The sequence below is a fragment of the Streptopelia decaocto genome, assembly GCF_964273445.1.
Source record: "Streptopelia decaocto genome assembly, chromosome: 1".
Taxonomy (NCBI): domain Eukaryota; kingdom Metazoa; phylum Chordata; class Aves; order Columbiformes; family Columbidae; genus Streptopelia; species Streptopelia decaocto.
The window spans coordinates 110,021,402-110,048,475 of NC_138663.1; the positions used below are offsets into that span (position 1 = coordinate 110,021,402).

General features: G+C 35.9%; 1 protein-coding gene across 1 annotated transcript in view; it reads left to right on the plus strand.

Moving 5' to 3' along the window:
- The window catches only part of IL1RAPL1 (interleukin 1 receptor accessory protein like 1), a gene marked incomplete at its 5' end in the record, with an annotated part of 642,382 nt that overhangs the window by 476,843 nt on the left and 138,465 nt on the right, over nucleotides 1-27,074 (plus strand). The window contains one exon of the mRNA XM_082065594.1: nucleotides 1,202-1,276. Within this exon, the coding sequence (XP_081921720.1) occupies nucleotides 1,202-1,276 (75 nt within the window). The remainder of the gene's footprint in view (nucleotides 1-1,201; nucleotides 1,277-27,074) is intronic.

The window sequence follows — 27,074 nt, forward strand, 5'->3', positions numbered from 1 at the left end:
AAGTTGAAATTAATACTGTAGATTTTAAAGGGCATTGATAATTTAATGAAAGAGCAGAGGAAACGTAGTAAAGAGAATGTAACTAAACCTCTCCTGCAATTCAGCTGACAGGAGAAGAGTGTGTTTAGTAGATTAAACCCATACACATGTGGATGTGCCTGTGTCAGTACGAAAGGGAAGAGTGATTTTGACAAGTTGGAGGGAACAAATATTATAGAGTTATATCAAAATGTCAAATGTACTTTAAATCTTGACAGCCCGTAATCTGTGTTAAAGACTAAAGTATGAATTGATGTTGAAAAGCAAAATATCAAAATGTTCTAGGTGACTGCAAAAGTTGGAGCTTTCCCATGAATATTTACTATCAATTTAAAATAAATAAAAAAATAAATGAATGTTCTTTTTTTTTTTCTAACATACACTCATCTGTTAGATATCAGTAAAGAGTACATTTACTAACAACAACAAAAGTAGTAATAATCAATGACACTTCTATGAATAAAATATACAGATGATTAATCTAGTAGAATAGCCACACTATGTAGCTACATGGTTTGAACATGCTTCAGTAACCTTCAGAAGGTTTTTGACCACTACAAAACTCTTCCCATTCCACAACTTTCATAAGTCTACTAATACTGTTTCAGGCTAGATCAAAGGAGAGGAGAGAATTCACCATGTTGGGAATATTGATATTATTTCACTGTATCCATTCCTTGGATTTTGAAAACTTAATCCTTTTCTAGTACTCCACTTTCAACAGTTTCAGTGATGGTAATATCTTTTTATGTAAATTTTTCATAAAATATTCAAAGTTGTTTTACAGTAACTGAATTTATATTATTTCTCCATTAATGACTATATTTGACAGAAAGATAATTAAATGTTATAACACTATGAAATGCTGGATACTATTTATGAAAATACAAAATTTTAACATGTCAGTGTGTGGTTTTTGTGAGGGTTTAAAGAGATGACTATTTTTAACACAAGTACCTTCAATACCTTAACATGTGAAAGTTTCTATATTTTGGTGCTATATTCAATCTCTAAGCAAAAATATTTGCAGCTACTGAAGGCATGAACATTAGTTAAACAAAAGAAAAACTAAAACATTCCTGAAAAAACAAATGTAAAATCAAGTCTTATTCTACTCAATAATAAACAGAAAACTATACATGTGAATTTCTTTCCTTTCTAGCACCACTGACAGATAAGCCGCCAAAGCTTTTACACCCCTTGGAGAGTAAGCTAACAATTCAGGAGACCCAGTTAGGTAAGTACCAAACGAATAATTTCTGTTCAAAGTGTATGAAGATATTAGAAGTGTTAATGCATGATGGTAATGTGATGGTATGTTTGCAATAACAATTCCATTGAAAAGCCATTAGACAGACTTTGTTTCTATGCAGAGATGTATCATACACCATCTAGAAGATTGTTGTTCACAATGAATCTGTAGTAATTATGACTGAATACTAAGTTCTTGAATATTACTGATATTAGTTTTTACCTTTGCTGAAAGTATATAGTTATAGGTATACATGGGCTTTTCTTTCTAAACTTCCCATTTTCTGTATATCTATATATATATTTACTGAGGGATTCAGTGCGATTTTGTGGTTTAAATTCTGCTTGCAGGACTTCTTTACTTTGGAGATTACTTACAGAACTGCAGAGATGTTCTGTAATTATAAATGTTTTGCTGGTCTAAACCGATCTGGCAAACAGTGAGAAGTTAACATACTGGCATCGGATTATTCTGAATGTATGAATATATACGTAAAGATGAATGGCGAGAAACTGATGCATGAAGAAACCGTTTTGTTTCACTTTTTGTAGCCTAGTGGATGGTGGGTATGTATTGTCATTTTGGTCTCTTACTGCCATACAGATAATTAAGGCTCCAAAGCTACATGTGTGAGTTATGACAGTTTGTAGGGTATGACAATCCATCTCCTTTGTGGATCAACACAGAAGGCAACTTGTAAGAAACAAACAGTTCTCAGTAGGTTGCACTGGAATTATGCTTTGCTGTCAGAACAGTAACCTATTGATAGATCTTCTAGCATGTTACCTACAGAAACAAATGGAAACAAATCTGATGGTTGTTTAAATCTCATAGTAAGAAAAAAAAAAAAAAAAAAAAAAGAAGAAATCAAGCAGAACTCAGTACCTACTGCAAAACAACACCAGGAAAAGCAGAAGGCTTGCCAATTAACCCTGACAGTCATTGGGAGAACATTTTATGGTACTTGCCAGCCTATAGCTAATGGTGGCCAGAATAATTTGTCTTTGTTTTGATATTAATAAAATATTACTTTAAATGATTCATGCTATTCAGGTAATATCCTGAGATACTGATATATGTATTTTCAGAAACAATTATATAGAAAAGGGGAGGTGTAACTTATTTCCCTCTAGAGCCAATTTCTGTTGTTGCTTCTGATATACCAACTCAGAAAACTTTTTCTATGTGATTTTACTTTTCAATTTGAACACAAGCCTAGGGAACAGAGGGTAAAGTAAATCCACACATTTTTTTTCCTAACTGAGGTTGCTTACTGAGATTGCTTACTGAGATATATTTGATGAAAAACAAACAAACAAACAAAAAACCCAAAAGACAGAACTTTTCGGGGCTTTGAAGTTGTCTTGCTAAATATACTATATGGTTGAGACTATTTCAATGAGTGTAATTATTAAAGCTAGCTAGAGGGTTTTTATCTATGATTTTTTAGAACTAATCATATCTTTGATTTCTCATAGTTCTAAGAAACAGATTAAATAATTTGAGAAGTGCTGGATTTGGAAAATAAACTTTTCAGAAAGTTAAATATCCATTGGTGAATATGAAAGAGTTAATTTGAAAATGACACTTTCACACACAGATAAGAAAGTGTGACCGTAAATGAATGTGAAGCTATAATATTTAGCTGTATATCAACAAGCTACAAGAATATATTAATTTGTTGTTTAAAAGCCTGTGAAAAACCTATGAGAATTGGAGCAAGTGTAAAAAAGTTATAGTTCCCTGACACAAAAAGTTATGTTGTTACACTTCAGATTTAATGTCTTGGTCCTGCTGGATAATGTTTGCAAGGTCTGTGTTTTGCTTTCACTGAAGAAAGCTAGCGTTCATTTCAGGGGACCAGTTCATACCCTGCAAAAATTGCTAAATATTTTAACATCAGAATAACGCTGAGATTCACTTAGCCAAACCGTAGAAATTTACCTGAGCCAACGGCCTCCTACCCACCTGAGGCTTGGGGTGACCACATGCTGCAGACTGGTCTAGACACTGCCAGAAAACATGTTAGTCCTATAGAGTGTTTTGGGGATGGTGTGTTTGTTCCTTATTTGAAAAATAAATATGTTGGTGGAAGAGGGAGAAGTAGAATGAGTGTCACAGAGAAGTGAGAGCAAGGCATGAGGAGCTTGAGGCAGTCTGCGATTTTGTTAACAGGTCACTAGCCAGTGTGGTGGGGAGCTGGGGCAATCCCTGCTATGCCCTCACATTTCTGTGCTTCTTACCTTGCAATCCTCCGCATTGAGTTGGGAATGAAGCAGATTGCAAATGTAAGGCCATACCCTGGAGAGTGCATACATAATTTACAGGGATGTGTGTACTTGTGCAGGTGCACATGGTGTGCTGGAACGTCAATAGCAATGGTTCATCTCAAAATTTTCCTCTGCTGGCAGACCTCTGGGGAGTGGTACTTGGCACACTTTTGAGGAAGCCCTCAATAACCCCAGTGTGTTTGTAGATCAAGTTGCTACCAGAGTTCAGTTCATAAACAGGGTACCTCCATCCCATCTCTACATCAAGGTGGGAAGACTCCAGGTGTATCTCATTCATTTGGCACCAGCACTGGTGAGTGACAGAGATACCTGACATTTATTGCTAAGATATATTAGTCTCTTCTATACACGAGCAGTTAAAATTAATATCATGGGACCACAGACATTGCATGGCATCTGTAAAACTGCAACAGACCAAAAGGTGACTGCACATTAAGGAATGGATTTCTCTAAGGGGTGACAGATAGAGTGTTATGGCATAAGTTAGCAACTGCAGTTTGACTTGCTAAGACAAAGGAAACCAAAGTTGGAGATTCTGCAGTCCTTAATCCTATGAACCTACAGGCTCCCTCAACACTCAAGCTATGGGAAAGGTGTTCAGCAATTCATCTGATGTTTGGGAGAGTGTTAAGCCTGGCTGCATTGCAATGAGCAACCTTCGAGAGTCACAGGAATCCTCAGACCTCATCTGAAATATCTTTTTATCATACTGAATAGTCACCAGAAAAGCACAGGGTAGAAACTGAAGGAGAAATTCATTTCTCAAAGGCCTTTCTTAAGAGACAGCATGAGGTGGCCAAGGCATGAAGTAGAGAAATCCTAAATGAAGAAATAAAAAAACGGTTGTCAGCTTATCCTGTTTTGCATTTAATGTTTTTTTTTTTTTTTTTTTTTTTTTTTTTTTGTTACTTCACTTTCAATTTTTTTAATCAGTAACTTAATCCTGTTGCAAGGTAAAAATACTTTGATTTTTAAGCTTTTCTCTGTTTAAGAGAGTTCTTAGGTAGCTGTGGTGACCTCACTATAAACTGTTTCTCTGGAAGCAATGACACCAGATAAAATATTATGTCAAATACAGTATTCAGTTACAGTCCTCAGTTACACACTGGTGCCCCTGGCCCCACCCCTCCAGGGTTTCACACCAAACACAAGGCTGGCAGCCGCAGTGCTGCATTGCAGTCTCGAACCCCTCAGCTCAAGTGATCCAATCGACTCTGCCTACCAACAGAGCTGGGACAACAGGCACACGCCACCGCACCCAGAGTCCTGCATCTGGGCAGCAACAACCCCAGGTTCCAGTATAAGTTGGGGAATGACCTGTTAGAGAGCAGTGTAGGGGAAAGGGACCTGGGGGTCCTGGTGGACAGCAGTCTGACCATGAGCCAGCACTGTGCCCTTGTGGCCTGGAAGGCCAATGGCATCCTGGGGTGTATTAGAAGGAAGGTGGTTAGTAGGTCCAGAGAGGTTCTCCTTCCCCTCTACTCTGCCCTGGTGAGACCACACCTGGAATATTGTGTCCAGTTCTGGGCCCCTCAGTTCAAGAAGGACAGGGAACTGCTGGAGAGGGTCCAGTGCAGGGCAACAAAGATGATGAAGGGAGTGGAGCATCTCCCTTCTGAGGAAAGGCTGAGGGAGCTGGGGCTCTTCAGCTTGGAGAAGAGGACACTAAGGGGTGACCTCATTAATGTTTATAAATATATAAAGGGTGAGTGCCATGAGGATGGAGCCAGGCTCTTCTTGGTGACAACCAATGGTAAGACAAGGGATAATGGGTTCAAACTGGAACACAAGAGGTTCCACTTAAATTTGAGAAGAAACTTCTTCTCAGTGAGGGTATCAGAGCACTGGAACAAGCTGCCCAGGGGGGTTGTGGAGTCTCCTTCTCTGGAGACATTCAAAACCTGCCTGGACACATTCGTGTGTAACCTCATCTAGGTGTTCCTGCTCCAGCAGGGGGATTGGACTAGATGATCTTTTGAGGTCCCTTCCAATCCCTGACATTCTGTGATTCTGTGATTCAGAAGTATACTTCCTTCAAGAAGCTTGGAGCCATGAGAAGATGAGGAGTGTTTTTCACCTGGCTCTGAGTCACTCTGTGGGCTGGCAGCAGCGTATGACAGGGAGGGGAGGAAAACCAGGCAATGAATGGGAGGCAAGGGGAGGCAAGGCAGAGGTAATGAAGAATGACCCAAGGAACTACATCTCACAATATTCTTCCTCTTACCCTCAATACACTAACAAAATCCAATGAACAAAACCCTGCTAACATAAAAAACCCTAATAATAATATTAAAAAAACCCCCTCACATTTTAATTCAGACCTGTTTCAGTTACACCTGTCTTTCAGGTAACATTGTTTTTCCCATCAGCACTATCAAATATCTGTCTTCCTCAAGGAAACAGCAAGACCACTCTTAGTCTCACTGGAAAAAATCTGATTTTAGTATCCTTATGGTCCATCTTCATGTTACTAAAGAAGTCAGGTGTGTCTCCACAACAGGCAGTAATGGATCTGGAGGATCTGAATTAAAAACAAATAAACAAACAACTAAACCCCCTCCAACTACCACACACACACAAAACCTCACAAAAAACCTTATTTTAAACACTTCACAAGCTAATTTGCCTGTGTCCTCTGTATTTTTCATTGTTTTTCCTTGTTCTGCACAAGGCTCTAATTTGAAATGCCAAAATTCACCTAGAAAAATAAAGCAATTGTTGGTTTATTTTTAGCTAAGCTTGATGTTAGAGAAAAGTGAAAAGGAATAAAGATCTTCCAGCACTATATGAATGGACCTAAAAGATAAGTTTGTACAGGCACCTAAACACTTTCTCTGTCATCTGAATGAAATGAGTTTTCCTGAATGTCATCTAGCACTAAGAAATTACTATTGCAACCAAATATGCAGTGATTTTTTTTTTTTCTTGTTTGCTTTTAGGGCATTATTTTCAATAAAATTAAATTAAGTATTACCTAGTGAATTGGGGATGGCTTCTTTCTCATTTTTCACCATACATATACACTAAATAATGTAATTAAAGCTGCTTTTAATGTATTATTTCTAAAATAAGAATACAAAGAGGTTCCAGAGGTAAATCATCAGAGAGAGGAGAATGCTACTTCTTTTGTATCATTGTGTTGTCATAAAAATCTTCCACACAAATTGGCCTTGTTAATGGTAAAAGTCCTCCTTAACTAGCTTAATCAGTAGCTGTATATATAAAGTGATATGAAATAACTAGCAATCTGTACCACTTTCAGGATGAAAACAAAAGTGAAATAATATCTAAAATGAATCATTTTTATATCTACACATTTCATCTAAATACTGTATTCACTCTGTAACAGGAACAGATTCTCTTTCATTATGATACAGGGATTTTAAAGTTTATCTGTTTGATAAACTTTCTTTAAACCAAATTGATCTTTTTTTCAATTAGATGATTCAATTGGACACTTTGATTCTTTGATATATTCAATTATTAGATTAACATAATATGGGAATAATCAAAACTATAAATTCCAAATCTACTTCACACATAAGATCTGTTTCTTTATTGACCTGAGACTGGGGTTTTCTATTCAGGAAACAACTAGGTGTTTTGTTGTTTTCTGTTTGTTTGTTTGTTTGTTTGTTTGTTTGTTTTTCATGCAAAAAGAAAAAAATTATAAGTCCTTTTATTTCTGTTTGAACTATTTATTTTAAAAAGTTAGTTTTTAACTATTTAAACTGTTTTAAAAGAAAGTTTTCATTAAGAAATTCCTAGTCTCACTGTTCTAAAATGTTTTGTATTAATGGCATATCGTAATTTATGGGCTAAATTTCAGTTTGGTGTACTCAACTAGTCAAATAGTAGGACTTTCAATGGAAAAAGCTTTGCTTAAAGACTCACTTGCACAGTTAATCATTTGACTGCAGACTGGTTCATGAAAACTCAATTGTCTGAAATGTATTTTTTTAATCCAAACAGATACAAGCTGACCAAAATCTCATGCATGCTGTTTTACACATTCTACTGGCATTTTCAACTCAGCTTTCCAATTCCAAGTAGAGAACTTTAGCATAGAAGTATGTTCCCAAAGTAAAAAATAGACTGAGGACTTCCAAAGGTCTTGACTTAGGGGGAAAAAAAAAAAAAATCTGGTGAAGAAAACCCCATTTTAACAAGGGAGATTTTAATCACTAAGATCCGGTTATTTAAAAAAAAGTTTCCTTGGTATTCTACAGTCCCTAATTTAGACTTTCAACCTCCAGATTGCATTAATTCAACTATTCTGTAGCTGAGGCTGTCCATGAAGGGCCAAAAATAGTTTACTAAAAAAGAGGCAGTAAGTGAGTCGGAAACATTGAACTGCCCTAAGGAAAGGTTATCATATACAGCTCAGTGACAACATGTCAACTGATATACTTTCCACTCTTTTTCCTAATTTAATCAAACCCTAAATTGTCATAATTAAGATAATTAGAAATACCTATGTACTTTAAATGGTTATTTTTCACTCTTTCTTCAACTGTGTGGGCATCTGAGAATAAATACATGCATACCTAATCTCTCTCTATTTATATAACATATATATATGCACATGTATAGATAAACTTGACAATGCATTTGTGCAAAATTTATCTCAATTTATTATTAATTTATTAATTTATCTCAATTTATTAACTTATTGAAACCAAAATCATAATAAATCCGGAATACCATATACCAAGAAATGCAATTTAGAAATGGAATCATTGAATCATAGAATAGATAATAAGCATATAATGCATGTGATTTCCACCTTGGAAAATTATACACCTAAACAGACTGTAAGTGTGTAAATCTGAAACATCAGGAGTCACATTATTCTGTGATTGTTTTTGCCAGAGTCTTGGCTTCAAGTTATACTTTGTGTTTCTAAATTATATGAAGGTGCTTCATTGTATCTAATGTTGAAAGACACACAAGTGTTTTCTTGCATGCAAAAAATAAAATATCACTTAATGTTTCTATGGGAAAGCATTAAAATGTTAAGAAGTGAATATCAAAATAAAAATGTAATACTGTGTCCTAAGTACTTGTCATTGCTAACTATTTTAAATTAATGATTCATAACTATTTCAAATTAATGAATGCCTTCAGAACATTCTGCTTTAGAAATACATATCTCTTGTGATCAGCAGTGGTCTTACTCCCAGGAATTATTTTCCAGTTTTAGAATAAATGCTTTCCAGCATTATTGGTGAAGTCAATATATGCTCATGCAGTCCAAATTAGGAGTGCTTTTTCAAGAAGCTGCATTGAACATTGTTTTTGTCTTTTATATACTATGAAAGTGTAGATTGTATTAAGGTTTAGTGCTGTACACAGGTTTAATTCTGAAAAAATCCATCTAAATCTGCATGTATACTTAATGGCAATAATTATTGTGAATTTGAGTTTGTCTTGTAAACAGAAGATGGAAAGTTCTTTGGAGGAACAATGAGGGGGTGGGTGGCTAAATAAATTCTTACAGTTTAGAACATCACAATAGTATGAATATTTTGAAACAGTTGAACAGGATCTTCTTTATGTTTGTTAACAAATGTGTAACACTTAAGGTTCAGATTGTTTGTTATCTAGATGCATACTTGTTTGTTTACATAGCATATTACAGATTAATACAAAGGACATAGTATCCCTAGATATACTCAACATACATTTGTTATAAATGGTGTACCAATTCACTAGCTATTTAATTTTAAATTCTATTTAATGCCTGAGGAACTTGGAAAAAAAAGCTCATGGAAATTCAGTTTGATGCTACGTAGCATAACTGATTAAAAAAAATACCACAATAGTTTAGTTATGGCATGTATTGTAAACCTTCACATAAAACTTTGGTAGTGATGAATGCATGATCAGTTACTATTGGTCAGTGAACTGCTTTGATTTGGGTTAGGCTTGAGAGTAAGAAGATACATATGGTCATTACTTCATATTCCATATTTGACAACAAATTACAGAATCACAGAATCACAGAATGTTAGGGATTGGAAGGGACCTCAAAAGATCATTCAGTCCACTCCCCCTGCCGGAGCAGGAACACTTAGATGAGGTTACACAGAAGGTGTCCAGGTGGGTTTTGAATGTCTCCAGAGAAGGAGACTCCACACCCGCCCTGGGCAGCCTGTTCCAGTGTTCTGATACCCTTACTGAGAAGAAGTTTCTTCTCAAATTTAAGTGGAACCTCTTGTGTTTCAGTTTAAACCCATTACCCCTTGTCCTACCATTTGTCATTACCAGCAATGTCTTTAAAACTTACATGTCAATCATAATTTGTGCCCTATATCCCTCTCAGAATGCACTAGACAGCTATAAGCAAAAGACAAAACAACAGTATTTTCCACAGTCTATCCTCTTTCAATTTATTTATCTTTTTGCCTAAGGCAAAATTCTGACAGTGGAATACTTAGATATTTTTTTAATGGTTCCACACAGAAAGTAAAATTTCCCCTGAAACAATAAATTTATTCAGTGCTTAGTGTTGTGCTGGTTTGACTGAAAAGGGGTTAATTTTCTTTGTGCAATTACAAACCTTTATTTTTCATAGCTAGCACGCTTATTATTTGGATTTAGTTTGAGAACAAGCAGATAAGACCCCAGCACAGAGCTAATGTTTTTAATAGCTCTGATCTGAGAGCCAAGGACACTCTGAATGCTCTGCCCACAGGTGTGAGACAGTGAGGCAGAGCTTGACTGACATCTAGACAGGTCAATGAGAGTATTCTATCCTATTAGTGTCATGCTAATTATTAAAGAAATCGGGGCCTTCCAGTTGGCCCTCTTCTGCTATCTCTTGCTCTCTCTCTAGGGGGCAGCTGGGGAAGGTCTATGTGAGACGTTTAGTTTGGCTTCTTACCATTTTGCAGAGGCCTCTGGGCTTTTCTGCCTTTTTTCCTCTTTTTTTTTTCGCTGTTGGGGACTGGGTGCTGCTTGCTGGGACTAGATGCTCAGTTGTGGATGGAGTTCGTGAGGAATTGCCTTGAGTATCTTTTATTTCTATTTTGTACATATTTACTAGTACTGTATTAATATTTTGTTGTTTTATTAAACTGTGTTTGTCTCAATTCAAGTTTTTCCTTTCCCTTTCAATTCTCTCCCCTATTGGGAGAGGGCGGGGGATGAGGTGAGCGAGTGGCTATCCTGGTTGTATTTCTAGCTCAGGTTAAACCACTACAAGTGTTAATGCCAATCTGAAAGTATACACAAGAGATGAGTCCAAATACAAAGAAACTAGGATTGAACGCTTGTTTCACCGAACTCAGTGGTAAGTCTTGTGAACCATAGAGCTAGGAAATTAAAAGACAAAGGATGCACCCCATTCAGTAAAACCAGAATTTAAATCTACACCTCAGGATTTAGTTACTTGCAAGGCCTGTCTTGGGTATCTATCTTCAACTCTGCAGTAGACATCACCTTCTAGTGTATCAATCATTTCAACTGCTTAAAGTATCCTTCAAATAGATTTGTGTTATATTACAAAAATACTGGTCTCATTCCAATAACTAGTTTAGAATAACTGAAAATATTGTAGGAAATGAAATATGAGAAAAAAATCATACCTATCAAGAAATAAAATGTATCAAGTTACTATTCATATTCACTACAAAACCAAATAAAGCACATACTTCAGTTAACCCACATTAGGGTTATCAAGAAAGAATTACAACAAGCATTTCAAAATTACCTCTCTCTGTACTAATGTAATGGATAGATTTGAGATGTGAGGCTATAGGGTCATACATTTTGTTTCTTTCACAGCTCTTTCTAGGCAATTCATTTCAAGTAATAAATGCTTGTATTTTTAGATAATTCATTCAGGGTCAGATTTTTCATGGGATTTCTGTCAGCATGTATGGTACATTTCTGCTTATTAAAAGTCATAGGAGGACTAGCTTCTTGGTGCTGATTTTATCATACTTTTAGAGATTGATACTAAAAATACCTACAGGTTTGTTGCAGTTTAAATATTAATAGAGACTTTCTGTGGGTATCCTGTGTGTGTTTTTAATCTCTCATCAGTTTCTTTCAAACAGAGGATTCATTCTGCTTCAGTCATAATTAGAAAATTAGAGGATTTTTCTTTTTTTGGAAGGTATTTTCAAATTTTAATATGGATATTCAATTCCCATATGAAGAAAGATGCCTTGCATATAAAGCAGGCAATATTGTACAATCTTTTTTCTTTCTTTTTTTTTTTTTTTTCCTTTGTCAAATGGTAATGAATGTCAAAACAGGCATTTTATCATTGATACAGTATCCAAAGTGTCATTTCTAGTTTCCCACTGCTTTGGAAAGGTCAAGTATTTTCAAAAGCTTATAAACATGAGTACCTCCCATCATATGAATACTCAAACCAGTGAGATTATTCTTCTTTGTAAAAAACAAACAAAGAAACAAGCAAAAGATATAGTTACAAGGGAAAAGTCTAAGACTACAATTACTTGGAATTACTATTGAGGAATGAGCAATCTTTAGTTTGTCCAGAGTGTTGTTCAGAACAATTTACTTACTATAGTACAGACATATGCAAATGCATTACCAAAAATAACAATTCTACCTAGTTTAAGTCAAAAACTGAAACAAGGATCATAATGATATTGTAGTATTTACTTGATGGACACATACAAAGGGTAACAGTGTACTTGAAAGACTTTTCAAAGAACATTGGTAACTGTTACAATTCCCTGACTGTTGTTTTAGTTTTATGAATACTGCATCCTTTTTCAGAGTTGTTTTATTTTGGGAGTTCCTTATGTCAGTCACTCCTTGAGGAATAGAGAACAAAGTAGGGAGAAATTGGAATTTGGCTTCCAGGTCAGTCTGAGTCAGTACACCAGCAGTTCAAGAAAGAAGCATCTGCTTTTGCAGAAGAGATTCTGGGGAGTAGGCAAATTTTGCTGCTGTTTCATGGAATCTGAGGGCATGTGAACTCCTTTTTTTTGTTGTTGTTTTCTGTTTAAAATGCTTGTGACACTGTCACTATGAAAGAGGAGGATATCTAAACAAAAATACATTTACAGTCAGATGCACAAAAAATATTTAGATGCCTAACTTCCATTGCTGTCAATACCTTTGTGTTCCTGCTATTTATGTATTATTAATAGTGTTCACTTTGTCCAGCTTGAGACCTCTGACTCAAATAGGTTCTTCAATTAGTCACTGAAACCTCTTGAGGACACACAATTGTACTGGTCAGCCAAGATAACCATTAACCATGTGATGTTTCACGATTGCTTTAATGCAGTGTAAATCTGTGCTGCTCTGACACCTGCCCCTGTCAGTCTTCTTTCAGCCAGCTTCAGCACTCATGCTCACAGAATTTGTGAGATGACTGAAAAAGTAATCCCAAAGGAAAGAAAACCGATCTTTGCTAGATGGTATCATCATCCATACAACTGATGGTGACATGGGTGCAACAAACCCTATTGCCAAGACATAGTGAGAGTGGGAGTCCATAGCCAGGGAGAAAAATGGGGCAAAGGCTACAAAAGATGTTTTGGCAGAAATTGATTATGAAACAGCACTCTAAGTCAATACTTGGTCACAGTAGGTTCCCCATAGGGTTGATATGGATCAAGAGGTACCTGTATGACATAAATCACATCGAGTCAGAGTGGAACTGCTCTGCAGCTTCCTGTATCTTCCCATGAAGGTGGATCTTGTCTGGCATGCTGACAACTCATTCCATTCACTGTAAAGGATTTTAGACTCTTTGTTTAGACATCTGGGTTGACATACCTGAAGTGGGAGTATGTCAATGTCTTCCTTCATGATACCTATACATAGCAGGCAAATGCTAGCCTTTCAAAAATATTTCAAATAGAGATTACAGAAACATTTTACATTGAACAATTGGACACCATGAGTTTTATAATTGGAAATGTCATTGGTACGGTATATAATAGAAGTTTATAGCCTGTATCTTCTAATGTGTTTGTATTTTTGACTGTTAAATTCATTGAAATGTACCTCCGTAAATAAGATGTGTTAATGACATAGCATGGCCAAACAGAAGAGATAATTCCATCACTATTTTGAAGTTATTTAAAGCTATACATGAATCACACTGTTACTTGATTGGCTGTCTGGTATCCAGTTACAGAAACTTGAGAGCAAGGAACACATTTTACTGTGACAAAATAAAAAGTATATTAGTCATGTCTACTCTTAAATTAGACATTTATTTATTAACTGTACTTGCTTGATCTCCTTTGTACTCATTTTTATGAGTAAAAAAACATACTACTTGATGGTTCTTGGTTTTCAGCAGAACTATACATGATAAATTAGTGATACTGAGAACAACATGAATATTTTTTAAGAATTGATTTTAGTCATACAGTGCATCAAACTTCAAAGGCAATTTTTATTTTAGCATATGATATTTTCAATGGTAAATTTTCATTCTTTTAGTGTTGTCATGTCAGAAGATTTATTTTTCAGACTTTTTTTAGTTTCTTCTCTTAGTGGCATAACAAAAAAATAATCTCAAGATTGTTCCTGCCTTTGAAATATTGCTTTGTTATGGAAAGAACATATTGACTTTAATCCAACCTGCACAAATGAGGTTATTGACTCTATCTGTGCAATATAGGGAAAAGTATCACATGACTAATCTTAAGATTGTGGGATACCTTATTTTTGCTTTTGTCTGCCTTTATGTTATAGGCAATCATCAATGTAAATGGTTCCAAACACACTATTTTAAAAGCAAATCACTTGGCTTTTGGAATTCTTCCCTTTTATTCTTTGCACTGGAAACCAGAGGTTTCTGTAAGAATAGTGAGCTTCTGTGATCCAGATTATATATGCCAAGCTACCAAATCCCAACCCTCACTGCCTTTATTGAGTGCATGCATTCATTTTTTCAACTCTATTTTGCTTAAGGTTTTTATGTAATTAGAAGTTCCAGCCTGAAGTAGATAAGAAGAGAAGACTATACCAAGAGAATTTGGTATCTCTCAGAGCTTGAACATCTCCTCCTTTGAGCTTTGCTTTTCATTTAGAAGTGTCATCCTTATTCTGGGAAGATGGTGTCAGTGATCAATCTATCACCTACTACTCCGCAGTATCCCTGCCCCTATCTCCTGCTTTGCTTTGTGGCAATCTGTTAACAAGTGTGGGTGTGGACAGACTCCTCTGAGCTGTCATAATATCCCAAGGCATGAAATGCAATTAATGAGTTTTTGTGTCCTAAATTCACTATATGTTGTTCAGAATTAGCCTGATGGATGAGAGGATCCTCACAGGAGCTGGGCAGTCACCCCGCTGGGAGAGTATTTCACCGCCAAGGCTGGACCTGGAGGCAGCTCTGAACTGCCACAGGGGAAGAGGCTCCACTGGACCTAGAGCATGGTTAACATAAATGTCCTATTAATCCAGAGGCTGGATTACTCTCCAGATGGCAGCCCATGCTCTAGGGTTGAAATGAATCTAACTCTTCTTGGAAATAAGAGAATATAAAGCAGCCTATTTCTAGGTCTGTATTCAGCATGTCTGAGCATTTCAAGGAGTTGTCTAAATCCTCAGGACAGTAAAGATTTCAGACAGGCAGAGGCAGAGTAGGAAGACAAAGCTGGGAGAGCCTCCAGACCAGTCTAATGCACTATAAAAAAAGCCTTAACCACCAGCATGCTGACAGTGGTGGTTAGTGAGTGTAAGATTCCTTGATAACCTTGACCCCAGGTAGATATAGATAAGGGATGTGCCAAAGAGATTTGGAAGTGGAGCTGATTCCACTTCAGTACAAGTACCTGGTATGCTGGGTGCTACTTCTACAGCTCCTCAACCCACATACACAGAGAAAAGCATTGGACTGCCAGTAGCAGTTTACAAGCAATCCACAGATGAAAAGGAGGACTTCACTAGTTAGAGATGACTGAAGAAGGAAACAGTGGTGTATGTATAATTGCTGGTTATTTCCACATCACTTAATTGGGGTCTCAAGAGTGGCTAAGTTGTTGTAGATCAACTGAGCCTCAGTAATTGACCCCTGGCAGCATTTCCTGAAATATGTATTCAGTGCATTTTAAATGCAAAATAAAACATTGTTGAAGTTTAAGATAGGAGAATTTTCTTTGCTCTTTCAAATGGGTAATAGTACACATTATCACTTACTGTGGCACAGAAAATGTTATGCAATTCCTTGAACTGCAATAACACATTTGTGAATTAAAGAACAATACCAAATCTTTACTAAATGATCTGTCTAATATGTATTTTTTTTCTATTCAGAATGTAAAGTGATACAGCTACTTCAGAATTAGGAATGATAAATTAGTTGAAATTACTGTCTGGACCATTTTAACTTCTGTTGCAAAGCACAATGCATATACACTGCTGTGTACATCAAAGGTACATCAAAAGGTATATTCTGCTTTGAAACCTCAAAATATTTTTCATATTCACTTCTGTTATCTGCTAGCAGTACAGCAATTTATCATGTATGAATGCCATTTCTAGGAAGTCCCATTTTTTTCTTTGCTCTTCTTAAAGCAGGGACATACCATTAAGTACATACAAACACATAAAATAAAAGAGGCTATTTATTTGTAATTCTTATGATCTTTGTATACAGAATGATAACTTATGTGTCCTATTTCAAGGGTGTATTTTCATACACTAAAATTCTGTAATTTACATACCCCCAGATGCATTTTATATATATAGGTAAATACATGTATATAAATTTACTTTGTTTATGAAAATATAATATGTTGTTGCATTTGAATGAAACTTTCAGGGTTTTTTGTTAGTTTTTTGTTTTTTTTTTTTTTTCAAAGTAATTAGAAAAACCACATCACAAATCAAGTGCAATAATCTAAAAATTACGACCAGTTGTTTTTGCAGCTCATATTTTACAGTGCTGAAATATAGTCAGCTACATCAGGAGACAAAAGTAACAAAATCTGAACAAAATTAAAACAAATTTTTTTTTGTTGAAATTTTACAGTTTAAACTAGAGGAAATATAAAAATATACAGTCTAAATAATGAAAAGCCAACATAATATGTAAGTATCATCAGTTTTATTCCCTAGTAAATTCCATATATAAAAAGAATACTTTTTCTTCTTTTTTATGAAGGATATAGAAGAATGTATTATTTTAAAGCCAGCAGTCTACCTTTAAATGTAGCTTTTTGAAGGGAAAATGTTGGATTCTGGCTTTCACATGTTGCCTGTGTAGATTACAGGCACAAGTAGGACCAGATTACAGTAACTGTAGATTTTACAGGCGGTGACGAATAACAATAATTCCATTAAAAAAATACATGTTATCTTACACCCAAGCGAAAAACCACATCCTGCATCATTATTCTTATAGTAGTAAGCCATAGAAGTGTTTAAAGAGACAAGGAGAAGCTGGGTTTTGTCTATCGACTGTTTTCTAGTAAATAACAAAAAGAAGATAAATAAATTGTTAAATTTGGAGTTTGATATGGGCACTTAAAGAGGGAAAAGACATTAAAAAGATTTTTTTTTTCAATATGTTTCATTCTTCCTTATGCACCTGTGCTGCTAAGTTCTGCCTACTTAAAACAGTGCTCCAAAGAAAGACAAAGAAGGGAAAAAAAAAAAGAAAAAGAAAAAGAAAAAAAGAATCAGTTCATCGTTAGTAAAATTCAAGACTTGTAAAGGTCAGTGTTGCCTGTTTAAAAACTTAAGACACTAATAAAAATAAACTGGAAGTAGGTGGCTTGAGAGAGAATGTCTAACATGTAGCTATAGGAAACAATTTGAGTTGCATTACTGTTAGGTTCTTTTCTTGTAGTGACTAATGCTAGGTAAAAGTGTCTCTGGCAGAATCTCTACATGAATTTTGATTGAAGTAGATAATATTAATAAGGATGTTTAAATTATATATGTTTCTCTTAAAATTTCACTTTTTAAAAAATAGTTTAAAAATAGTGAGGTAAGAGTCTAGCATACGTAAGTAAATATAAAATTAATTTCAGAATTATAGCATTGAAAGGAATTCTAAGAGTTTCTCCACTCCTAAACTTATTCTGATTCTATTTAGCCAATCAATTTCAGATGTCTTTGCAATTTGAAGCCTTTCTAGCTATGTAAGATAAATAGGGATTCAAGATTTTGCATCTCCCTATGGATGTAAATGATTCAGAAGCCTGGATTGGAAAAACAATGTAATTGTTTCTTCAAAAAGACTTAAAAAGCACACTCCACATTTTATTCTATCTACATGCAAAATGTGCCTCTTCTTCTTGCCAGGCTTCACCCTCCAGAGGGTTGCACACTTTTCTCCTTGGTAATCTACCCTGCCTGCTGGAGATAGAGACTTTTACATGCAATACTGCTGCCATATATATCCTTCACATAAAGGCCAAAGCCATCAAATTTCCCCTCAGTTCCAGTTCTGTTTCTTACATTTCTTTCTGAAAATGGTTGGCTTTATCTATTTAGACAGTGCCTATCCACCCTTATCATAAATATTTTTCTCTTGTGATGAATAATGATGATTTTCTAGTCGGGGCTCTGCCTTGTTTTACTGTTATTATTCCCTGAGAGTTATTCTAGTGTAACTGCAGAGGATTATCTGGGATTCAAACACTGTTCCTTTTGCAGAGCTAGCATAACTGCCAGTAATGGACAGCTCTCCACTTGTCTATCTGAGAGACATTTAAAAAACAGGTATTCAGTTTCCAATTAGTCTTTGGCTGAACTGCTAGCAGAGGTGGGTGAGACGCTTCTTGTAGCAGTAAAGCAAGAAACTTTTGCATGAAAGAGCATCTTTTGGAACAGCAAAAGCTTCCTAAGTGGCAGTTCCTGTCATGACAAGGGCTTTCTCTCCGGCTGAAGTTTCACCCAAGTACCCTGAGAGTAGAGGAAACTTTCTCCTTCCCCAAAAGTCACAGATAAGTCATGGAACAAGAGGAAGTAATTATTTCAAAAATCTCTATTTTCCCACATCCTTACCTGAACTCACCAGAGAAGCATCAAAAAATTCTCTAATACTTACTCAGATACCTGTTTATTTCATACATGGTAGAAATAGCTAAGGCAGATATCATCATCTTTCAGACTGCTGCTATTGAAATGAATCTGGTGATGACCAGGCAGAATAAACTGTGACTGAAATTATTAAAACTTGCTTGCTTTGTAGTCTCGACATGTTTTCCGAAATGTTTGTTTTGTCACAAGCAAAAACTGTGAGCTTTTGGAGGAAAGACTTCTACTATGGATGGACTCCCTAGAGCAAGGCCCTACTCGTGATAACTAGTCACAGTAGCTGTTACCACAATGGCAATAATTGTTTTGGTCTTTCTTGTGAAAGAGATTTAAATTACAGCTATTGCTTCTCAGTTCCTCCTTCTCCAGTGTGCTGGCCACTCCAGAAACCCTATAAAGGTCTCAACCATGTAAAGGGTTCTCCTGTCTTCTCTGCCTCCCTTTACCACTGTCTTCCCAATCAAGAATAGAAAGAAAGGCAAAGAGAAAAAGAAGGGAAAAACTTATTCCATACAGTATAAATATCTCTGAAAATTATACTAGGCAAATAAAAAATTCTATACAATCTATTCAGTACTCTTATCAGAAGACATTTTACAGCTGCCAGGCACCCCACAGAATTTTGTGAAGACAGAAGCCACCCATGATCCTTTGTAGTGGTTGTTTGACATTTCTGGCTATGGAAAACTGTTGTGTCATGGTGTAATCTCAGGAGGAGTCCTTGCACTAATTTCCAAAATATGCTGCTTAGCACAGCTTTCATTTGCTATTTCAGCCGCATTGCAAGAAATCAGACCATGTGTTTGTGTGTATCCACTATCTATCCACACTGGCATTTGAATGGGAAATAAAATGTAAAGAAAATACTTTGTATGCATATGTGCAGTAAAAACTATGTGTAGTGATTACAGATTTCAAGTCAGTGTTTATTAGTACCTTTCTCCTCACTGTGCTCAAATGATCATTATTTGCAGACAGAAGCCTGTTCATGTTACAGCAATACAGAGAACATGTTTGCATCTCTGGCACTACCTTGCTTCTGGAATGGACTAAACTGATGAAATGCCAGAATGCACGCTATTGAATTCAGCACACCTGCTTGCCTTTTGTTAGACCACTTTGTATCAGCAATGTAGTTTCTGTGACTTAATGAGCTGTGCATGCAGGAGCTTGTGAGACATCACAAACTTCCTCATTAGCAGTTTATGTAGTTATGCAAAGAACCATTGTGTAGAGATGTTTAATGAAACATGAAAGAGTTTTTTACATGCTTCTAGCATATTTTGCTGTGTTCCATATTCATGAAAGATTTTTCCTTTAAATGCTTCTTGTGTTCCTTATCTCTCTTATCAGATGTTGATTTTTAATGATAGATATGATATTTAGAATTGAAATCTTCCAATATGTCATATCTGGTGTTCTGTTCAGATTTCAATAAGTAGCCTAAACTTTAGAAATAACTTTAAAGGTATTCAAGGTATCCTTCAAAGACCTCCAGCCAAACAGCTGGCTCTGAGTAAGCAGAAAATATGTATATTGTAATTAGCGTAAGAAATAAGAAGTAGATTGGGAGACTAGGCGTAACCAGAGAGCCTCCAGCAGAATGAGGAATCAAGGCTGTTCAAAACCAGAAGTCCAGGCATCAGGCAGTGAGAATGCAGGAAGAACACAAAGCCACTCTTAACAAGGAAGAAGGTCCTGGCAGGGGTTGAGGGGAAAACAAGCAAAGATGGGAAAACAGCAGGTAAAGGAGGAGGGAGCCATGCAGTACAACATTGCACAGCCTGTTACAGACAATATCATTATGACAACATGTGATCGCTGTTGTGTGACAGAAGAAAGGGAAACTCACAAACCCCCTTATAGGGGTAGCGTAGTGTGCTACCAGAAGCAGGTAAATGCAGGGAGAAGGAGGATGTGTATTGGGCAACTGTGTCGTGATTGTGATGGAAGGGAATAAGGGCACAGCAGAAAGAATCTGTCTTTTTCATGCTGTCTGGATTACAACAGATATCAAGTGAGAGATTCCTTAAAAATCTTTTAATTGTCTTAATGTCAGCCTGCAAGGCAAATACCGTTCCTTCTGTTTGTTAAAATAAAAATTAAAGAAATGTAAATGAATTCTGTTGAAGGAAATATATTAATTTTCTAATTATATTAGACCATGCTGGGTTATAATTATCCAGTTGTGTTTCTGTTGAATATTTATACATAAAAGCAAATTTCAATAAGTATCAGAAAATATGACTAATGTATCAGAAAGTATGATGCTTCTATTTCCTGGCTGGGAAAAAAAAAGAAAAAAAAAAGAGAGGAAAAAAGATGGAAGAGATGGTCAGCAAGTGCTCTGTCTTTTGAGAATGATTGATAGGGCACTCTTCATTTGACATTTGAAGCTCTAGCATTTCCATATCCTTTTATCTTAACTATTAATTTTCAGTTCTAAGCTTATTACTGTCATGTAAGATTTGTGAGAGTGACTGCTCATGAATAAAACCAGCTGTGGAGGGTGATGTAGACCCTGTCCAGGGGAACTCTGCACTAGCTTTAGCAAGGGTATGCTTGCCTTCTAGTGACTGTGTACCTCTTTGGACTACATTGACCTTGTGAGACTGCATTTGGTTCTATATCGATCTGTGATAGTCTCTGCTAGTTTATCTATGTTACTCACATTTTCTTCTGTGTTTGCTAGCAAAATCTGGGTGATCATCAAATCCATGCAAGCCAAGAATGCCTTTAGAGGACAGAAGTAATTTTGAAATTATCATAGGTAGAGTGTCTGTTCCTGGCATTTCAATGTCCCCCACTACCTCTTTATATATATGCATTGACCTGCTGACACACACAAACAGTTTTTAAATAATGAGGAATTTTGTCAGGCAATTTGTCATGTTAATCCTCACTTAAGCAAAGCTTTGATAACCTGAGTCCTAGAATTTTCAGAAGTGAATTCTTATTAAAGGTTTGGTTTAGCTGACTGGAACAGCTGAGAAATATGTGACATTTTTCCTGGGAGTCACTTGTGTGAATCCAACTCAGAAATTCAATAGTCAATAACTGAAGACTTTTACATGGTGTCTAACTGTAAGGCATCAGCATTCATTTTGCAGTCCTCACAGAAAGGCAAAGGCTTAGGTTAGTCAGAGAAAATGAATTACTGTCACCTACTGATTTGAGCCAGGGTCAGTGGCAGCTGTGGACACTTCCACAGTGAGCCTGGTGGCCAAGTGCAGTCAAGTGACTTTCCCTTCCCTGCCACACTTCTACTTTCATTGCACACATTCAGGGCCATCCCCTTGTTGGAAAAGAAGATAGAGCAAGAAGAGCCATTGCAGTGCTACTAATGACTAATCAATTATTTGCATAAAGCTGTCTCTTTAGGGTTAGTGGTGTCATCAGCTAGGAGGAGTCTCCCTGTAACAATATATTTTGAAAAATGCTAATGAAAAAGTGCCCCATAGCACTAGGTTTGGTTGTGCTGATACACCTGTGAGATACAGCAGCAGACACAAGGCAGGAAGAGAAACACTGATGCTGCTTGTGCCTAAGTAGTTAAATAGAATAGCATGTTAATGGATATGCACTACAGAATCACACTTTTTACGTGAAAAGGAGAAAATACTACAAGATCATGGTTAATTAGTAGTTTCCTCTTATGTCTGCAGGGATTGATAGCTGGGAAATTTTTGTCCATTAAAAACTACAGGAGATAGTGTTGGGCATATTATGTTTATTGGTAGCACTCTATCCTCCTGGTTTAAACATAAAATTTATAAAGTTTATAAAATTACTGAGGATTTTTTTTCCATTTTTAATTGCTAAAAATATTTAGAAAATTATTTATAAATGCAACATTTCAAAGGGTTTTGTGGTCTGTGTGGCTCTATCAGATATCTGTCAAGACAAGCTAAGACTTGAAAGCTAAATATTTAACAACTCACTTCTTTTCTATTCATTGCTGTGTTGTCAGGAAAGCACCTTTATAGGGATAAAGAGCTAACATCAGAGAAATACGGTGCAGAAGCACAATGGGAAGCCTCAGTTATTTTGGTGTGGCTACTTATTGTAGGATGTCCTCAGACAGTGAAAAGTTATTTTAAAAATGAAATTAGAAAATAAGCTTTAATTAAATATTTATACATTATTTTCATTTTTAACACATTACTTTAATGGGTGCATGTGTGTAGGTAGAAGAACTATCAGATAGTGTGTCAACATGCTGTATTTTCTGTGATCTTTCATGGTTTTCAGACGATGAGGAATTAATTCTTAAAACATGATCTAGGGACCAAAAAAAAAAAAAAATGGCATTCTCTCAAAATGAGACAGAAAGCTCACTTTCACACTAGTGCTGAGAAAACTTGGGACATGAAGCTCTGTTGTGCATGCAGCATGGAAAGATGTACAGAAGTTGTGTGCATGCTGCCTTCCCATTCGCTTTTGTCCTCAGAATTTGAAACTATGCTTCCCCAGATGGTTTGACAAAATTCTTTCCCTTCTAGCTGAAAAGTTTAGGATTTTTCTAATTCCTATGTCCTAAATTATGGGGATAAAAATGACTTTTTGCACCTACTAGTGTAGCAAAGATAGTTCTTTTATATAAGATTCTTGTTCTTACAGTTAAATAAAACCTTAAAGTCTTCCAACTTTTAGCAAAATTTTCTCTACAAAACCTAAATAAACCAGTTTGATTTGAATGATCATTTGCCTGTGTTTTGTGCATAAGGATTTTCTTAACCCCCATAGATATTTTTTAAACTTTAAAATGGAAGTATTTTCCTGAGATCTATGCCTAATTCCAGATGAAAGAATGAAAGAAAGTGACTGAAAAACATGAGGGAAAGTATTCATTGTATATCTACCTTAATCTTATTGTTTCTATTACTTAGCTTGGATTGGCATCCACATGAGTAAAGATGGCTATCCTTCTTTAATCTCATGTCTCCTTAGTTTCAGTCACCACATGCACTACATAATGCAGACATTTTTTCATGTTGGAGTAATGGGAGTATTTTGTTGAACCATTCCAGATCTATTCGTGCAAGTGGTATACTGATACTGCTGATACTCTAATTGAACCTGATGTCAATGTTTCTCTTACACTAGCAGTAGTGTCCATCTGCTCCAGCACATCCACCTACTCTGTAAAGAACCAGAGGATATGTCTGCAGTGTATGTCAGAGTGGCCTGGGGAAGAGAAGTCCAGTGTGACCATTCATGGGTGACATCTATAGGAACTGTCTCTCACTCTAAAAGGGTTAAAAAATTGTAATTCAGTAGTTAACACTATAATAATGTATTTTTTATTTTTATAGAGGAGATATGTGTTCAAAGTAGTCAAGAATTTCATACTGTAAATTCATAGAAACAATAATTGCATTGTAGTCTATTTTTCTTCAAAAGTATTTAATATTTCTGCATGCTCCCATTTGCATCTCTGCAAATCTTGTGTCAGATGAATAGTTACTGACTTCCTTGAATAGTATGCTGTAACCACGTACTGTATTTATATAAACCGCTCAGTAACAGTGAGGGGCTGGATGCTTCTACCATATTGTTCATACTGTGTTTTGTCAGCAGCCTGGAGCATTCCTATTTTCTCTCCTGTTACTTTATTTGGCTTTATGGCTGCTTCTGAAGCTGTCCTTTTATTGTTTGTTTTTTTTTTTGGTTTTTTTTTTTTTTACAGTTTATCTCAAAGAGCTGTTAAACTAGCGACAAGCAATCTATCAACAAAGTGGTAATATGGTGATTTTAAATTTGCATTAGCTGAAAGACACCAGACTTGCTCGTTCCTAAAGCAAGTTTGTGTCCCAATCAGCTTGTGTTCCATACTCCACCATGCAGGCTAGCCTTGTCCTGTGCATCTTCTCTTTCCCCAGATCTAGAGCAATAACCCTCTCACTCCCACCCCATACTAGGAACGGAGGATGCAGAAGCTAGATTTGCTGTTTCTCCTTTGCTGCAATAGTGCTGCTCCTCAGCAAAATCCTGGAGCTGCTACACAAAGAGGGAAATTCTGGGTCCTGAGGATGGTTTGAGTAGAGTCCAATAACTTGAACAAAGGGCAGGGAAGGAGTGACCCTGACAACTAATCATAGGCTATGGGAGAAATTTACCCCTGGGCCATCTTCAGCTCTCAAGGACATTAAAGATGAGATAGACATGGCCTTTGCCACAGAACACATTCATTCCCTGACCTACCTTAGATATTTGTGCAAGAGGTTCAGTATGAAATAATGTTGATAGCATCAGTGGTGGTAGGTGTTTGAGAAGGTGTGAAAATCATGAAACATCTCAGTGGTAACATCTTGTCACTACCCTGACTATACAAGTGCTTATACCCCTGTTCTGGACGTACAGTTGCAGTACTGTCTGATGTTGCCACAAGTGCTAGCAGTTTGTTATTGGGAGCATTGGCAGAGATAAAATTATTGCATATATAAGTAAAAAAACAAAGTGGTTGCTGGAAGAAAATCCCTTAGAACTTAAAAAAACTATTGAAATATTTATTTTAAATTAGCAACAACTGTGCTCTACTTTCTCCCATTGCATTTAGGTTTTTGGGAGTTCATGATAGCACCAGATCAAGGTTTGAAGATTGATGAAATATATACCAAATACATTGTAACTGCACATCATCATTTGAGTTATTCCACATTTCATTACATTCTATACCAATTTTTGTTTTATTTAAATACCAACAACAAAAAATATTTAACCAGTATCAAGTACTGTGTTTTTTCCAAAATCCATTTCATTTGAAACCTGGGGGGTTGAAGAATGATGAATGGATGAGGATATAACAGGTTTTACTTCATATCAGAGTTGTCATGGAAATTAAACGCATTGTCTCAGTGGATAACAAGAAAATGCAGATTCTTCCAGGTAACTGTTTGTTTCCTATGTTTTGTGTGCTGAAGAGTCTTTTATAACAGCAGAGAAGGCCCCTATTTGCATGAAGTTCATATATATTTTCTAGGAACACCAGTGTGACTATAAGTCAGAGGGAAGAAAAGAGGAGGGATGTAGGAGTTATTTGCAGGTTGGTGAGATAATTTTTCATGGGAAAGAACAGAACAACAGGTTAAATAAGCAACAACAAACCCATTAAAAACAGTTTCATGCCAAAAGCTGACAGAAAGCCACCATTGGCCAAACAGGTCAAACTTTCTAATTTCTCTGTGTAATTACAATGATAGATTAATTGGACTTTAATTGCTGCCTAAGCAGATGTAATAACATGACAAATATGAAGTGTAAAAACTAAATGTAGCTTTCAGATACATTCTCTAAATAAGTTTTATTTTCCCGAGGGCATCTTCTTTTCTTCTAAGCTCTTCCTGTACTCTTAATGTATGAAGGTAATTGAAAACATAATTTAAAATCTGTGCAGTTAGAATGCAATAATAATGAATCTTTCCCTGCTTAAGACAGTAGATTTGTAAACTAAGTCAGCAACACCTAATTCTTTTTGCAGAGTAACTGATAGTGGTTTCTTTTCAGTCTTTGAAAGATCATATTTCCATGATTTATTGTTATTTACTTAGATGTGCAGCCATGGGATAGACACAGTTATATTATCTGACTGGCATTAGCAGATTTAGGAAAAATTTTAGTTGTCATAAGTTTAGGTATAGGTAAAATATGTAAACCACTTTTCATTTTGGCCTAGAGTTATCAGAGCTGAATAGTAATGAAACAAGATCAATGTCTGCTTGAATCTTTGTATTGCGCTGCCACTGCTTTTCAGAGAACACAACATCAGTGAATACATCTACCTGAACATTTTGGAATACTACAGATTTTTTCCTCCTCACAGAACAAAAAAGGGCAGTAGAAATGTTTCTATCACCCTTTCTCTGTTTCCTGCAGGGGGACTGGAAAATGCTGACAAACCTGCAGCCTTCAAGTCTAACAAGAAGGCAAGCAAAACTAAAATAGATTTTATGGAAGTGTATTTAATATACTATTAAGAAAGAACATTGTTACCTCTCAGGGAGGAAGAATAAGAATGCCTTGTATGCCAGAAACCAAACAAACAAGAGACATACAACAACTAGAGTTTATAACAAGAGAGACTTTCTTGCTTTGTTGTTTTTCTCTCCTCAGCTCTAGGCTAGATGATGCATTGCCCTGCAACACAACAGAGAATGACAATGCTTGTTACTGTGATAAGATAACCAAGTAGGTTTCAGATTTCATTTTATCTGTTAATTAGGGCCTGAAATTTGCTTTCATGGGATTTTGTGTTATAAATGTCAGTCATCAATAAAAATATTTATTCTTAACTTACATCAATTAGAGAATAACATAGTTTTATGACTGAGAATATTTAGTATTTTGACATCTGATAAACACTGTACTTTAAGGTGATTTTTAAACTTTGAGGTCAAACTGTTGTTGTTTAGCATTTAAATGATTTCTCATGCTTCATGTCCAAGAACATAAGCTTTCTATAATGAGTGTTATGGGACGTACTCACACTGCAAGGG